We start from the raw sequence: 17,548 nt of genomic DNA, 5'->3' as shown, positions 1-17,548 counted from the left end.
TAAAAATGGACTGCTGGACCCCAAACTATGCATAAACCATGTCCAGGTGGACTGGCTTGAAGCTCTGTGTCCTTATGTCAAATCTGATGTCTTAGATGAACTGCAGAGAACAAAGATGAAACATTCCCTTTGTTATTGTGAGGCTTAAATTTCTTTCTCTGTTGTAGTTGGTGATGTGGGGAATAATATTGAGGTTGGAAAGGATATGCCCTTTTCTGAGAATTGTAACGAAGTGAAGGAGATGAAGGTGGCGTATTACCTTAGATACGTGTGTAATGGGAACTGAATGTGGCCTCTTCCCTGTATTAAAGAAACTTAAAGATCTAGCACAATGGTTCCCAAACTTGTTCTGCTGCTTGTGCAGGGAAAACCCCTGGCAGGCTGGGCCAGTTTGTTTACCTGCCGTGTCTGCAGGTTCAGCCGATCGCGGCTCCCAGTGGCCGCGGTTCGCTGCTCCAGGCCAATGGGAGCTGCTGGAAGCAGCGGCCAGTAGGTCTCTTGGCCGTGCCGCTTCCAGCAGCTCCCATTGGCCTGGAGCAGTGAACCGTGGCCACTGGGAGCCGCGATCGGCTGAACCTGCGGATGCGGCCAGTAAACAAACCGGCCCAGCCGGCCAGGGGCTTTCCCTGCACAAACGGCAGAACAAGTTTGGGAACCACTGATCTAGCAAAAAATCTTATATTTTTTATCTTCTCTAATACCTCATCAGTCTGAATAATAAACAGGCCTTCTCCTTCAAATGGATGGTCCTCAATCCTCATTTTTGTCTCATGAGGGAATCCCATTGGTCTTAATAGTGTGTGTCTCCTTAGTGAGACAGCCAAAGCTATTGACCTTGCTGAAGTATCTGAGGGGTCAAAAGCTGCTTTCAATTGTTGCTTGACAACACTCAGTTCTTCAGTCAAAACAGCATTTGACAATGCACTTCCAGAGGAACACAAACTTAAGAAAAGAGGACATTTTGCTCAAGAGATGGTATTGGCACCCAGCCACAACAGCTTCATAGCTGGACATGAACATGTTTAATGCAGCGGAAGAATATATATTTTTCTTCCTAACATAGGCAGCCTCTTCCCTTCCTCATCTGGTGAAATAAAGTGAACTTGGGCACCTTTTGATCTGTGAAGTACCACTTCAGAGGCTGAATGGTCTGAATATTCCAGACGCCTTTGCTTGCTGAAGCAGCTATCCCTCTAACAAGAGAAGTGTGACTCATTGACTAGCCGCTGCCCCAAAGACACTGAAGATAGGATTCAATGATTCCACCACAAAAACAGAAAGAATATCTAACATCTTTGACATTCTCGATATTAACTCATAAAAGGCTACAGCATCTTCAGATGGTGATGATACTGAGATGTCCCCACATTTTCATCCAGAGAAGATACATCCCTTAATTCTGAATCAGACTCTCCCAGCTCCAGTTCCTCCTCACTGAATATTTCACCTATTTCCATAGGTGACTTGTTCTGAGTAAGCTGCACTGGTTGGTCCTATCCTTTGGATATAATAACTGAATGTCCTCCTGATACTGTCTTGCTGAAGGTCGGAACTCATCCCTTCCTAGTCCAACCCCCTGCTCAAAGCAGGACCAATCCGATGCCACTCGGGCCAAAACCTTACTGATGGATCTGGTTTGAAATCTCTCTGGGCCTGCAGATCCAGAAGGCCAGCACTGAACTGATTATAAGAAGTTTTCCCTTATTCTGATCTGATCTGTGATCCACCTCCTCTACTGGCCCCAATCCATTTGCAACTCAGATGGGACATAACAATCTCCTGGAAAAGGAGAGTGGAGAGAAGTTCTTCTCCATGAATGCCAAAAGGGCTTTGTAGGATGCAGCAGCAGAGAGCTCCTGACCCTTTCCAGTTCTTGGCTGACTCTCAGAGAAGCAGTCAGCCTGACTGGTTGTAGTAAAACACCTGATGTGTTCTGAGATACAGTAACTGGCTCAATTGTCAGTATAGCCATAGACAGATCTGCCTGATGAAGTGAGCTGTAGCTCACAAAAGCTTATGCTCAAATAAATTTGTTAGTCTCTAAGGTGCCACAAGTACTCCTTTTCTTTTTGCTCTAACACTGTTGTATACAGGCTGTTGTAGCCATGTCAGTCCCAGGATATTAGAGAGACAATGTGAATGAAGCAATATCCTTTATTGGACCAACTTCTCTTGGTGAGAGAGACACGCTTTTGAGCTACGCAGAGCTCTTCCTGAGGTCTGGGAAAGGCACTCAGAGTGTCACAGCTAAATACAAGGTCAAACAGATAGAATCAGAGAATCATAGAATATCAGGGACCTCAGGAGGTCATCTAGTCCAACCCCCTGCTCAAAGCAGGACCAATCCCCAATTAAATCATCCCAGCCAGGGCTTTGTCAAGCCTGACCTTAAAAACTTCTAAGGAAGGAGATTCCACCCCCTCCCTAGGTAACGCATTCCAGTGTTTCACCACCCTCCTAGTGAAAAAGTTTTTCCTAATATCCAACCTAAATCTCCCCCACTGCAACTTGAGACCATTACTCCTTGTTCTGTCATCTGCTACCACTGAGAACAGTCTAGAGCCATCCTCTTTGGAACCCCCTTTCAGCTAGTTGAAAGCAGCCATCAAATCCCCCCTCATTCTTCTCTTCCGTAGACTAAACATCCCCAGTTCCCTCAGCCTCTCCTCATAACTCATGTGTTCCAGTCCCCTAATCATTTTTGTTGCCCTCCGCTGGACTCTTTCCAATTTTTCCACATCCTTCTTGTAGTGTGGGGCCCAAAACTGGATGTAGTACTCCAGATGAGGCCTCACCAGTGTCGAATAGAGGAGAACAATCACGTCCCTTGATCTGCTGGCAATGCCCCTACATATACATCCCAAAATGCCATTGGCCTTCTTGGCTACAAGGGCACACTGTTGACTCATATCCAGCTTCTCATCCACTATAACCCCTAGGTCCTTTTCCGCAGAACTGCTGCCTAGCCATTCGGTCCCTAGTCTGTAGCGGTGCATTGGATTCTTCCGTCCTAAGTGCAGGACTCTGCACTTGTCCTTGTTGAACCTCATCAGATTTCTTTTGGCCCAATCCTCCAATTTGTTTAGGTCCCTCTGTATCCTATCCCTACCCCCCAGTATATCTATCTCTCCTCTCAGTTTAGTGTCATCTGCAAACTTGCTGAGGGTGCAATCCACACCATCCTCCAGATCATTTATGAGGATATTGAACAAAACCGGCCCCAGGACCGACCCTTGGGGCACTCCACTTGATACCGGCTGCCAACTAGACATGGAGCCATTGATCACTACCCGTTGAGCCCGACAATCTAGCCAGCTTTCTATCCACCTTCTAGTCCATTCATCCAGGCCATACTTCTTTAACTTGCTGGCAAGAATACCGTGGGAGACAGTGTCAAAAGCTTTGCTAAAGTCAAGGAACAACACGTCCACTTCTTTCCCTTTATCCACAGAACCAGTTATCTCATCATAGAAGGCAATTAGACTAGCCAGGCATGAGTTGCCCTTGGTGAATCCATGCTGAAAGTTCCTGATCACTTTCTTCTCTTTCAATTGATTCCTTGAGGACCTGCTCCATGATTTTTCCAGGGACTGAGGTGAGGCTGACTGGCCTGTAGTTCCCAGGATCTTCCTTCTTCCCTTTTTTAAAGATGGGCACTACATGAGCCTTTTTCCAGTTGTCCGGGACTTCCCCCGATCGCCATGAGTTTTCAAAGATAACGGCCAATGGCTCTGCAATCACAACCCGCCAATTCCTTTAGCACTCTCAAATGCAACGCATCCGGCCCCATGGACTTGTGCTCGTCCAGCTTTTCTAAATAGTCCCGAACCACTTCTTTCTCCACGGAGGGCTGGTCACCTCCTCCCCATGCTGTGCTGCCCAGTGCAGTAGTCTGGGAGCTGACCTTGTTCGTGAAGACAGAGGCAAAAAAAGCATTGAGTACATTAGCTTTTTCCACATCCTCTGTCACTAGGTTGCCTCCCTCATTCAGTAAGGGGCCCACACTTTCCTTGACTTTCTTCTTGTTGCTAACGTACCTGAAGAAACCCTTCTTGTTACTCTTAACATCTTTTGCTAGCTGCAACTCCAGGTGTGATTTGGCCTTCCTGATTTCATTCCTGCATGCCTGAGCAATATTTTTATACTCATCCCTGGTCATTTGTCCAATCTTCCACTTCTTGTAAGCTTCTTTTTTGTATTTAAGATCAGCAAGGATTTCACTGTTAAGCCAAGCTGGTCGCCTGCCATATTTACTATTCTTTCTACACATCGGGATGGTTTGTCCCTGTAACCTCAATAAGGATTCTTTAAAATACAGCCAGCTCTCCTGGACTCCTTTCTCCCTCATGTTATTCTCCCAGGGGATCTTGCCCATCAGTTCCCTGAGGGAGTCAAAGTCTGCTTTTCTGAAGGCCAGGGTCCGTATTCTGCTGCTTTCCTTTCTTTCTTGTGTCAGGATCCTGAACTTGACCATCTCATGGTCACTGCCTCCCAGGTTCCCATCCACTTTTGCTTCCCCTACTAATTCTTCCCGGTTTGTGAGCAGAAGGTCAAGAAGAGCTCTGCCCCTCGTTGGTTCCTCCAGCACTTGCACCAGGAAATTGTCCCCTAAATTTTCCAAAAACTTCCTGGATTGTCTGTTCATCGCTGTATTGCTCTCCCAGCAGATATCAGGATGACTGACGTCTCCCATGAGAACCAGGGCGTGCGATCTAGTAACTTCTGCGAATTGCCGGAAGAAAGCCTCATCCACCTCATTCCCCTGGTCCGCTGGTCTATAGTAGACTCCTACCACGACATCACCCTTGTTGCTCACACTTCTAAACTTAATCCAGAGACTCTCAGGTTTTTCTGCAGTTTCATACTTGAGCTCTGAGCAGTCATACTACTCTCTTACATACAATGCAACTTCCCCACCTTTTCTGCCCTTCCTGTCCTTCCTGAACACCTTATATCCATCCATGACAGTACTCCAGTCATGTGAGTTATCCCACCAAGTCTCTGTTATTCCAATCACATCATAATTCCTTGACTTTGCCAGGACTTCCAGTACTCCCTGCTTGTTTCCCAGGCTTTGTGCATTTGTGTATAGGCACTTGAGATAACCCACTGACTGCCCCTCTTTCTCAGTATGAGGCAGGATCCCTCCCCTCTCACGTGCTCCTGCTTGTGCTTCCTCCTGGTATCCCACTTCCCCACTTACCTTAGGGCTTTGGTCTCCTTCCCCCGGTGAACATAGTTTAAAGCCCTCCTCACTAGGTTAGCCAGCCTGCTTGCGAAGATGCTCTTCTCTCTCTTCGTTAGGTAGAGCCCGTCTCTGCCTAGCACTCCTCCTTCTTGGAACACCATCCCATGGTCAAAGAATCCAAAGCCTTCTCTCCGACACCACCTGCGTAGCCATTCGTTGACTTCCACGATTCGACGGTCCCTACCCAGGCCTTTTCCTTCCATGGGGAGGATGGACGAGAACACCACTTGCGCCTCAAACTTCTTTATCCATCTTCCCAGAGCCACGTAGTCTGCAGTGATCCGCTCAAGGTCATTCATAGTTTAACATAAGTAGTTAGCACATATTCTGTGGGACCATTCAAGGTGAAGTGACTAAATAACATCCCTGTTGTCACATGACTACAAGAGGGGTTGTTTGTAATTAGTCATAAATCCAGTGTCTGTATTTAAGATCATGACTTTTAGTGTCTAGCAAAGTTATGAATTTAAGCTCCCAGGCTTGTCTTTTGAAAGTGTTGTGCAGGTTTTCTGTGAGGATCAAGACTGATAGGTCAGATATAGAGTGATCACTTTGTTGAATGTGTTCAGCCATAGGTGATGTGGTATCGTTGTCTATTATTTTCCTGTGTGAGTTCATTCAAGAGCGTAGTGATTGTCTGCTTTCACCCACATAGTTACTGGGTCATTTAGTGCACTGGATGAGGTACCCCCCAAGTTGTGATAGGCATGTGTAAGACCCACAGATCTTGAAAGCTGTGTTGTGGGGGGTGTTGATCATTGTAGCAATGGAGCTATGTCAGAAGGTTTTGCATCTGTTGTTCTGGCAGCGTCTGGTGCTGCTTTGAGTTAATGTGTCCTGATCTGTGGGGAGCTTGCTTCTGTTGAGCTAGGAGAGGTTGCGGGGAGGTTGTCTGTAGGCCAGAAAAGGGGGTTCCAGAAAGATTTCTTTCAGGGTGGAGTCCCCATCGAGTATGGCTTTTAGTTTGATGATAGTTCATATGGGATCCAGTGTGAGGTGATAGGTGACAACGAGGGTGTGTGGTCAGAGCGGGTTTTATTTCTGTATTTAAAAAGGTTCTCTTGGGGTATTTGGGTGGCCCATTCTATGATGCGATCTACTTCTCTGGGAGTGTCCTTGTTTGGTGAAGGCAGTTTTGAGTGTTTTAAGGTGTATATCTTGGACTTGTTCCTCAGACAATATTATATGGTATCTGAGTGGCTGGCTGTAGATAACAGATTTCTTGGTGTGTTGGTTGGTTACTGGATCTATGAAGATAGGTGTGGTGATCTGTGGGTTCCTTGTATATAGTGATCTGTAGGGTGAAGCTGATTATGGTGTAAAGGAAGTTGATGCTAGTGTGGGAATGTTCCAGAGAGAGTTTGATGGATGGGTGGTGGTGGTTGAAGTTGTGGTGGAAATCTATGAGGGAGTTTAAGCCATCTGTTCAGAGGATAAAAATATCATTGATGTATCTCAGGTATAGCATTGGTTCTGTGATGCATTTGTCCAGTGCTGCAGTCCTAGGACTACAAGGGTGAAAACGGGCCACTTCACCTTTAATGGTCCCTTAGAAAATGGGCTAACTACTTATGTTAAACTATCTGTTTGACCTTGTATTTAGCTGTGACACTCTGAGTACCTTTCCTAGACCTCAAGAAGAGCTCTGTGTAGCTCAAAAGCTTGTCTCTCTCACCAACAGAAGTTGGTCCAGAAAAAAAGATATTACTTCGCACTGCTTGTGTCTTTACTGCTTAACGGTAATACTATGCAGAGCAGTGCTAGTTAACAAATCCTCCTCAGTTCTCTGAATTGGCTCCATAGATCTCACCCTTCTGACAGGCTCCTCTGGATCCAATCTTATTGGATCCATAGAGGAATGGCTCCTAGCTCTACACTGAAAGCTTAAATCAGAGCCTGGCTCCATAATGAGATTCTGTCCTGGTATGTCCTCCTCTCTCAGATTGGCAATTTGTAATAAAGCCGACACTGAGGAGGGCTGCAAATTTTTCCTCAGTACTGCAGCTGAGTCTCTCTGAAATGGGACAGCTCTGGAAACAGTTTGTCACTGATCCAGACCTTTTTTCAGATCCTGATGGCTCTCTTGGATATCGTGCCTGACATAGAAGCTGAATCTCACTTCTTCCCTGCAGAGCTGGCTGGAGGCAGAGGTGGGGCTGAAGCCGGTCTCTGAAAACAAGCTGCCACTGTCAGTACTTCCTGCAATAAAATTACCTGGAGCAGGTTTTGTCTCTCTTTGCCCTTGTGATAAATGATGAGAAGTTTGGACATTTAGAGGGAGAATGCCCTTCCCCCAAACATGCCAAACATCTGGGATATGTGCCCAATGCTAGGAATATACCTGGGCAGCACCAGATGCATCTTTTGAATCCAGGCTTTCTTAGCCTTCTGATCTGTCATGTTATCCTTTATGTAACCCTGTGAACGTATATACCAACTAACCTATACAAACTGCCTATTCACTTATAGGATCTGAAAGGATCCTATAGCAACAATGTAACCATCCAGCTGGCCACAGCTGAAGGCAATGAGGCAACAGAGCACCATGCTCCTTTTAAACCCTTGCCCTAGAACGTTTGGAATTCGTGGGGGAGGGAAAGAAGGGGAACGAGCAAGGGAGGCGCATGGATGCTCCAATGGCTACTTCTAGTAGAAGTTTACCCTTCAGGCTACTCTGGTCAGAGCATTCCCATGAGTGGAAATATGCAGAGGATACTCAAAGGAAGAACTCACCCTTGCCCTTCCACAGCCCTGAAGTTTTGGGTCACTGATATTCTCCCCCTCAAAACACACACTTATTACATTGTCCTTACTGGAGAGGGGTTTTGGGGATTACCTCAACAAGCTTCTGTTGTTCTGAGTCAACCAAACAACCTCACCACACCTCTCACGTTACACTATAGCCACTTGGTGTGAGAGTGGGCCTCTCCAGCACTAACTCACAGACAGATTTAATATTTCCTAGCTTTGTCCTCCAGCCTTAGAACCTAAGGAGTTGGAAAAGGTCACTGACCCTTCAGGGCAATTCCCATCCCCAACTGCCAGGGCACAGGTCAAGTAGCACCTGGAAAGGACACCAGCAGCTTTGCTCAGAACAAGTGAAATACAGCACTGCCTCCTATCCTCTCTTTACATAACATGCATGGGACAAAAATATTGACCCTGATCTCTTCCCTCCCCTCCCCCAGAGACCATGCAAGAGCAGGACACCAACCCCCTCCAACCTTGCACAAGACCAGGGCACCTCTCCCTACCTTGAGGACCTACCCGAGACCAAACCATGGACCCCAATACTCCACAGGACCCATATAAGACTGGGACATTGACCCCTGATCCCTCAGGATCCACGTGCTCTCGTGGTACTAACCAGATCTCCTCACCCAAGGACTCAAATGAAGTCAGGGCACTAACCCCAGCCTTTGCAAGAATCCATGTGAGACTAGGGCACTGACCCAGAACTGCAGTGTGAACCACTGCTGCAGAGAGTTTCCAGAGACACTGGTCACTTTCAGCTGGACAGAGACATTCTGGATTCCATGGGTCCCATTGAACTCTATTTCATAGATCACCTGCAAGTCCAACACAGAGGACAGTCAGAGAAAGGACGAGGACCTGGGGTCTTAACTCCAGCCCTGCACTGCATCAATGATGGTGGAAGGGTAGTTCAGGTACCTCAGAAACAACATTGTGACAGGTGTTGCCATCCATCTGGGGAGCTCCAGGCTGTGTGACAGGAGTGATTCTCACCTGGAGGCAGCAAAAATAAAAAATCAGTTAATCCAGTAAAGAGTGGAGTGTGCCCATCCATCCCTGATGTGGAGGTTACTTACCGTAACTGGAGGTTCTTCGAGACATGTGGTCCCTATCTGTATTACCATGGGCCAGAGTCCGGAAATTCTTCAAAAGGAGTATTCATTAACATGCGCAGTAGCTCCCCTTTTACTCCTGACTGAGGGTATAAGAGTCAATGCAAGTCAACACTTCTCCAGTTCCGCTTCTTATTGCAAATCCAACAGGATCTGAAGCAGATGGGGAGGGAGGGCAAGTAGTGAAATACGGCTAGGGCCCACACATCTCAGAGAACCTCCAGTAACAGTAAGTAACCTCCACTTCTTTTTCAAGTGATGGTACCTATGTGTATTCCATACCTGGGTGATTGGCAAGCAGTGTTCAGGCTGCAGGAGAGTGCGAGGAAGCTGGCAGCAAAGATATTTGCAATACTGCCATTCCTACCACTGCATCCACAGCTGATGCCTGACCTCGAGCGTAGTGTGTTGCAAACACGTGGACAGAACTCCAAGTTGCTGCCCTCTCCTGCAGTGGGACATCAGATAGGAATGCTATACAGGCAGGAATTCTTGCTATTTTGTAGCACTCTAAAGATTCATCCCAAAACCCACTTAGAAATTCTCTGGGAGCATACGGCTTGCCTACACAAACTTTCTGCTATGGCAGTAAAAAATCTCTGAGATTTTTAATGGATTTGCTTCTTTGAAGATAGAACACCAGGGTGCACTGGCTGTCAAGGGAATGAATCTCTTCTCTTCGGAGGAAGCATGGGGTTTTGGGAAAAATACAAGTAAGTGTATTGCTTGACTGATGTGAAACTCAGAATCAATCTTGGGGAGAAATCTGGAGCGTACCAAAGGGAAAATTTCTCTTGTGAAACACTGTACAGGGAGGGTCTGCAATGATGGCTCCTAGCTCACTGACCCTCCTGGCTGAAGTGATGGTCACGAAGAACGCCACCTTCATGGACAGGTGGGTCATGGCACATGTTGCCACAGATTTGAAGGGTGGTCCTGTGAGTGTCGATAGGACAAGGTTAAGGTCCCATTGAGGCACAGGTTTAAGGATTGGTGGGAAGGTCCTCATCAAGACCTTCATAAATCGTAACATCCTTTCACTGGTGCTAGGTGTACCTGCAGCAAACTAAGAGCTAGGCCTGAATTCTTCAAGAACAGGAGAGAGTCCAGGACAGCCACAATGCCCATAGTATCTAGCGAATGTTGGTGGAGTCATGCCCATGCCAAAAAGTGCCTCCATTTGGGTTAGGTAGCAGGTTCTAGCAGAATCCTTTCTACTTTGGTTAAGGATTTTCTGAATGGGGGCAGAGCATAAGCATTCTATTTCCGAAGCCCATCCAAACACCAGGCCGTGAAGTGGAATGAGCCCAGGTTGGGATGGTTGATTTTCCCCCTACGCTGGATTAGGAGATCCAGAAATGGATGGTCCTGATAAATGGGTGGGTGAACATGGTTAGAAGTTCCATGAACCATGAGAATGATACTCATGTACTATGAGAAATGCAGTGACAAAGTCAATATCAATTTTCTCTGTAACTTGTGGGAGTGGGGGGTGGATAGGAGGACCTGAGGCCATCCATCCAAGACAGCAGGGGAGCAGCACCCTGGGAGTTGCAACTTATGGCTCCCCTAAAACAACATAGGGGAGGCTTTCTGTTCATCTATGATGCAAAGAGGTCCCATAGTGAGCACCTCATTGTGTAAATATTATGGTTAGGACGGAGTTATGAATCTTCCATTCACGATCTGCAGAGAATCTTCTGCTTAGCTTGTCTGCAAGGGCATTGTGAATACCCAGAAGGTATACAGCCTGCATTGTGATGTGGTGCCTAACACACCAATTCCAAAATCTGACAGCTTCCGGACAGAGGGGACGAGATCTTGCTCCTCCCTGTTTATTTAAATAAACTACCGCAGTGATATTGTCCAGCATGAGGGGAAGGAAGGCCTTGCACACAAGGCAGACCACACTCAGTTCCAGTAAGTTTATATGTAGCCTGGCCTCTTGTGGGGTCCAGGTACCCTGAGCAGTGTAGATGTCCAGATGTGTGGCCCTCATCCCAGAAGGGAGCGATCTGTAACAAGGGTGGTCCTAGGCGCAGGAAGGCTGAAAGAAGTCCCCACTGTGACCTTTTCCAGATTCGACCACGAAACAAGAGAGGAGATAACTCTGGTGGGAACAGTAACCTGGAGTCGATGTGGTCCCTGCTCAGTTGGTAAATCAAGCGGAGCCAAGTTTGCAGACACCGTAAGTGGAGCCTGGCAAATGGCACCATGTAGATGCAAGCTACCATGTGGCCTAACACAGAGAGACCTGTGCACCATCATTTCCAACTACTCATAACAAGGTTTTATCAATAAGTTAAAGAGGTAATAGGTGAGAAAATTATTCTTGTATATAAAAGAAGAAAATGGGCAAATGCCTTTTGTAAATTAAAAAATTGATTTAAAAAATGTGTAGTACAGATAAGACTTTGTACTTGTGATTGTTGTTTGTAGTCATTATTCTTGGACTTCATGTGTTCCTAGAGCCTCCAAATCTGAGAAAAGCTCCAAAGGTGATTTCACTCTCTTGATCTAGAAACTGTAGCATAAGAACGGCCACACTGGTCAGACCAAAGGTCCATCTAGCCCAGTATCCTGTCTTCCAACAGTGGCCACTGCCAGGTGCCCCAGAGGGAATGAACAGAACAGGTAATCAAGTGATCCATCCCCTGTCACCCATTCCCAGCTTCTGGCAAACAGACGCTAGGGACACCATCCCTGCCCATCTCGTCTAATAGCCATTGATGGCCCTATCCTCCATTAATTTAGTAGTTCTTTTTTGAACCCTGTTTTAGTCTTGGCCCTTTTCCACTTTCCACACACCAGAAAGAGAGTCAAGCAACTTCTGAATTAGAAACACACAGGGATTGAAAATATTACTAGAGATTAGCTGAAGTTGAGAGAACAAGTTTTCCCCAACTCCTCAATATGGGGCTGATGTCTGGAGTTCAGATAATATTCAAATGCAGAACAAAGACCCCAAGGTATTGATGCTAGCCTTCGGGGAAAAAACAAACAAACAAACACTGGGTGGGTTTTCATAGATTCCAAGATTAGAAGGGACCAACCACTGTGACCATCTAGTATGATCTCTGTTATAACACAGGCCCCAGAATTTACCTGAAATAATTCCTGTTTATACTAGAGAATCTTTTAGAAAAAGGTCCAATCTTGATTTTAAAAATGACAAGAGATGGAGAATACAGCACAACCTTTGGTAAGTTGCTCCTACTGTTGATTACTTTTACTTAAAATTTAGGGCTGTCAAGAGATTAAAAATGTAATCATGATTAATCGCACGATTAATCGCGTTGTTAAACAATAATAAAATACCATTTGTTTAAATATTTGTGGATGTTTTCTACATTTTCAAATATATTGATTTCAATTACAACACAGAATACAAAGTGTACACTGCTCACTTTATATATATATATATTTATTACAAATATTTGCACTGTAAAAACAAAATAGTATTTTTCAATTTACCTAATACAAATACTGTAGTGCAATCTCTTCATCATGAAAGTTGAACTTACAAGCGTAGAATTATGTACAAAAACTGCATTCAAAAATAAAAGAATGTAAAACTTTCGAGCCTACAAGTTCACTCAGTCCTACTTCTTGTTCAGCCAATTGCTCAGACAAACAAGTTTGGTTACAATTTGCAGGAGATAATGCTGCCCGCTTCTTTTTTACAGTGTCACCTGAAAGTGAGAACAGGAGTTTGCATGGTACTTTTGTAGCCGATGTTGCAAGGTATTTGCGTGCCAGATATGCTCAACGTTCATATGCACCTTCATGCTTCGGCCACCATTCCAGAGAACGTTTCCATGCTGATGATGGATTCTGCTTGATAACAATCCAAAGCAGAGCGGACCGATGCATGTTCATTTTCATCAGTTGAGTCAGATGCCACCAGCAGAAGGTTGATTTTCTTTTTTGGTGGTTCGGGTTCTGTAGTTTCCGCATCGGAGTGTTCCTCTTTTAAGACTTCTGAAAGTATGCTCCACACCTTGTCCCTCTCAGATTTTGGATGGCACTTCAGATTCTTTAACCTTGGATTGAGTGCTGTAGCTATTTTTAGAAATCTCACATTGGTATTTCTTTGCATTTTGTCACATCTGCTGTGAAAATATTCTTAAAATGAACATGTGCTCGGTCATCATCCGAGACTGCTATCATATGAAAATATATGGCAGAATGCGGGTAAAACAGAACAGGAGACAAACAATTCTCCCACAAGGAGTTCAGTCACAAATTTAACTAATGCATTATTTTTTTAACGAGCATCATCAGCATGGAAGCATGTCCTCTGGAATGGTGGCCGAAGCATGAAGGGGCATATGAACGTTTTGCATATCTGGCAGGCAAATACCTTGTAACGCTGGCTACAAAAGTGCCATGCGAACACTTGTTCTCCCTTTCAGGTGACATTATAAATAAGAAGCAGGCAGCAGTATCTCCCATAAATGTAAACACACTTGTTTGTCTGAGCAACTAAATGAACAAGAAGTAGAACTGAGAGGATTTGTAGGCTCTAAAGTTTTACATTATTTTGTTTTTGAGTGCCGTTATGTAACAAAAAAACAAAAAATCTACATTTGCAAGTTACACTGTCATGATAAAGAGATTGCACTACAGTACTTGTATTAGGTGAACTGAAAAATACTATTACTTTTGTTTATCATTTCTATAGTGCAAATATTTGTAATAAAAAATAATAATATAAAGTGAGCACTGTACACTTTGTATTGCATTCCAACAGAAATCAATATATTTGAAAATGTAGAAAAACATCCAAAATATTTTATTAAATTTCAATTGGTATTCTATTGTTTAACAGTGTGATTAATCACGATTAATTTTTTGAGTTAATCACATGAGTTAACTGCGATTAATCAACAGCCCTATTAATTTTGTATGCCTATTTCCAGTTTGAATTTCTCAAGCTTCAACTTGTATACCTTTGTCTGCTAGATTGGAGAGCTCATTATTAAATATCTGTCCCCTCCTACGTATTTACAGACTGATCAAGTCACCCCTTTTACCTTCTCTTTGTTAATCTAAATAGATTGAGCTCCTTGAGTTTCACTATAGAAACCAGTGACGAACCCATGGTGATGTCATACATTTCACTTTAAATAAATAAAAGGCTACAGGAAGTTTATCTCTGAAGTCTGTGAGTCTGGAGTAGTTATTAAAGTCATATTTCACTAACAAAGGTTGGTAGTTAAATGACATAAAATTGCAGACCTGTGGAGGAGAAGACCTTCCTTACCAGGAGGTCTAGTCTCTTAGAGCCCTTATCTGCCAGGGTGAATTTCTGATAGTGCAACCAAACTCTGTCTGCAGTCACCTGTGTCACCACCAAATTGAATATACCCTCCAGTGTTACATAAGTAACAGCCTAGGGTCCAAGGAGTTCCAGCAGTTACACCTGAAGGACTCAGCTAATCTGTTGCAGTTGAATGGTCTTTAAATGAACAAGGCAGTGCCGACAATTGGTGAGGACCAGGACTCATAGAACCAGTAAGCATTTGTGCTTTATGCTTCGGTACCACTTTCAGAACCGGCAGATCTCTCTTTTTGCCCACATTGCCTTCCAGCTTGGGGGTCTTTGACAGAGCTGGTTCCATTGGTTCTGAATGAGACATGACATCTCACCCAACCTGGACCGTCTCAGGGAGGAAACACGTTTCTTATTGATTGTCCTCTGCATGGTTCTGTCCTTGTGCACATCAGAGTGCTCTCTACTTTCACGGGGAGCCCTGGAGGAAGAGCCCTTGGGCTTCAGTGTTAGAGGCTCTGCTTCAAGGCACATGCTCGGAGGGCACTGCTGGTTGGTTGAGGCCAACATACAAGGGTTTTTCCTGGGCCTGGATCAGAGCGGGGCCTCATAGCCTCCTCCATCAGGTACTTTCTTAGGCAAAGCCCCCGTGCCTCTCAAGTTCTGAGTGGTAGGATCGACAGATACTGAACTTTGCAGAGATACGTGCTGCACTCAGACAGGACAAGCACTGTTGATGTTCATCATTGATGGAGAGGAAGCAAGGACAGGAGACGCAGTTCTTGAATCCCGGGACTCTGGGCATAGTCCCGGAACCAGGGATGGTTTCCCTCAACTGGGGAGGAAAAAACTACTCTAAATTTATTAGAAAATTAAACTACTAAGCTATGATATAAACTACTTAAAAATATTTTCTACTTTACAGGTTTTAGTGAAGGAGGACATGACTCCAACTCAGGCTATGCGGAGGTAAGAAGGAACTGGAGAGGCATCGACCCGCCCTGCCTCAGATATCCTTGGTTGGGAGCACAAGGGGAGCTACTGCACGTGCAGATCAACGGACACTGCTTTTGAAGAATTTCCAGACTCACACACGCTTGTGTATCCATGTGTGAAAAACACATAGGGATCATCACTTGAAGAAGAACTGGGGCCTTCCCCTGCCTCCTCTTTCCAAACCACTTCCAAGTCTAAGTCCCTTCCCTTCTCAACTACATCTCTCTCTGTGACCTGCCCCTCCACTCCCAATCTATCCCAGAACCAGGGCCTGCTCTCTACCCCTTCTCTGCCCATCCCAGGCCAAAGATCTTCTACTCACTCACACACGCACACCACCTTAGAGTATACCCCATCTCATATCTGAAACCTTCCCCATATTCCTTTTCCAGAGACAGTGTGGCTTTCTCCTCCAAAACCTTGTCTCAGACGCAGAACTTTTCCATTCCCCCAAAGTGCTTGACTCAAGCAGCTCACTCTGTATGCCTCAGACTCAGGATTCCCTTCATCTCAGATGCAGGAATTATTTTCACTGGCAGAGTCTCACCTGCATGAGCTGGACAACGGTCATATTAACTGGGACCTGGAAAAGAAAAATCAACAGGTGTGTTTTGACTGTAGGTGCCCGGAGTCACAAGGAAATCACACACCAGTTTCTAGATACTGTGGTGATAAGCAGAGCCCTGCCTATTCCAAGGCTGTAGAACTTGCCACCAACTTTGTGCTCTAGAATCTAGAAGTATGGTCTAGTGGATACAGCACTGGTCTGAGACCTATGTTGTTTTCCTGGTTCTGCTAGTGACCTGCTGTGTGCAAAGCCAAATTAAGGTACTACAGGCCTGTGCCCAGGGCTCCTGTGACTGGCGTCAGATGATTACAGAAGAATCTCAGCTTTCATTTACGAAAATGTAATTTTCTAGGTCCCATGGTTGTGAAGTAAACCTTGAAAATACAAACCAGGTGTAACTGATGCAGTGACAACTGTTCTACTCTGCAGACATCCTGAAAAAATAATTCAGAGAGGAGCAAACTGTCCCATCCATTTCAATAGCATATTAATATTTACACCAATATTAATTTTTAATAAATCTTGGAATACCAGGGAAACTCCCAAAGACTAGAACAGCAATAATGGTGTGCCAATATTCAGAAAGGGAAAACAGGGGGATCCTAGTAAAATAGGCCAGCTAGCCCATCATCAACCTCAAGAAAAATAACTGAAAAGCTGATATGAGAGTCAAATCAATAAAATGCTGGGAATATAATTAATGCAGTCAACATGGTTTTATAGAAAACAGCTCTTGACAAACAAACCTGATTTAATTATTTGATGAAATTGCAAGTTTGGTTGATAAAGGTAACTGCACAGATGTAATAGATTTAGACTTTTGTAAAGCACTTGACTGGATATCACACAACATTCTGATTAAAAAATTAGCACTATACAATATCAGTACAGCACATATTAAATGGATTAAGAGCTGGCTAGCTGACAGATGTCAAAGCAGTTATCAATAGGAGATGTGTTTCTAGTAGGGTTCTTCAGAATCGGTTGAAACCTGATGCTATTCAATCTTTTCATCAATAACCCAGAAGTAAATATAAAATCACTGCTAATAAAATTTGTAGCTGACACAAAGATTGGTGGAGTGGTAATAATGAGTTGGACAGGGCTGTCATACACAGCGATCTGGATCACTTGGTAAACTGGGCCCTGTCAAACAAAATGTGTTTTAATACAGCTACTTGCAAGGTCATACATCTAGGAACAAAGAATGTAGGTCACTGTTACAGGGTGAGTTGACCTTTTTTGTGGGTTAGACCTCAGCTGCACCTGTGCCACGCTTAGCTTGCCTCCCTCGATGAAGGGAGAGAGTGCTGAAGTCATGTTACAAAGCTGATGCGACTAAACTGGGCCTTCATGGAAGCTAGTGACCTGTGATCAGAGCAAGATCAGATCAGAGAGACTCCAGAGAGAGTGGCACTGGGAATGGATGCTTCAGCAGCAGTGGGTGGGAGGATTCCAGAAAAAAACAGACCCGGGAGGATTCCAGAAAAAAACAGACCCGGGAGTCAGTGCTCTATAAGAAGAAGGAGGACAGGCTGGGAGAACACAGGAGGAAGACAGGGAAGTTTGGGATGACTGGGCAGACAGCCTGGTTG

At 44.9% G+C, this 17,548-nt stretch overlaps 1 protein-coding gene across 2 annotated transcripts in view; it reads right to left on the bottom strand.

The window, feature by feature from the left end:
• TCTN3 (tectonic family member 3) overlaps positions 1-17,548 on the bottom strand; it is a 69,800-nt gene that overhangs the window by 27,761 nt on the left and 24,491 nt on the right. For both annotated transcript variants that reach the window (XM_077823397.1, XM_077823396.1), the window contains exons 7-9: positions 15,933-15,968; positions 8,921-8,995; positions 8,701-8,817 (exon numbers count right to left, since the gene is read on the bottom strand). In XM_077823397.1, coding sequence (XP_077679523.1) covers positions 8,701-8,817; positions 8,921-8,995; positions 15,933-15,968 — 228 coding nt within the window. The remainder of the gene's footprint in view (positions 1-8,700; positions 8,818-8,920; positions 8,996-15,932; positions 15,969-17,548) is intronic.

Source organism: Eretmochelys imbricata, chromosome 7 (assembly GCF_965152235.1).
Source record: "Eretmochelys imbricata isolate rEreImb1 chromosome 7, rEreImb1.hap1, whole genome shotgun sequence".
Taxonomy (NCBI): Eukaryota; Metazoa; Chordata; order Testudines; family Cheloniidae; genus Eretmochelys; species Eretmochelys imbricata.
The sequence above is the reverse complement of the archived record's forward strand: the minus strand, read 5'-3'. Positions and strand labels throughout refer to the sequence as shown.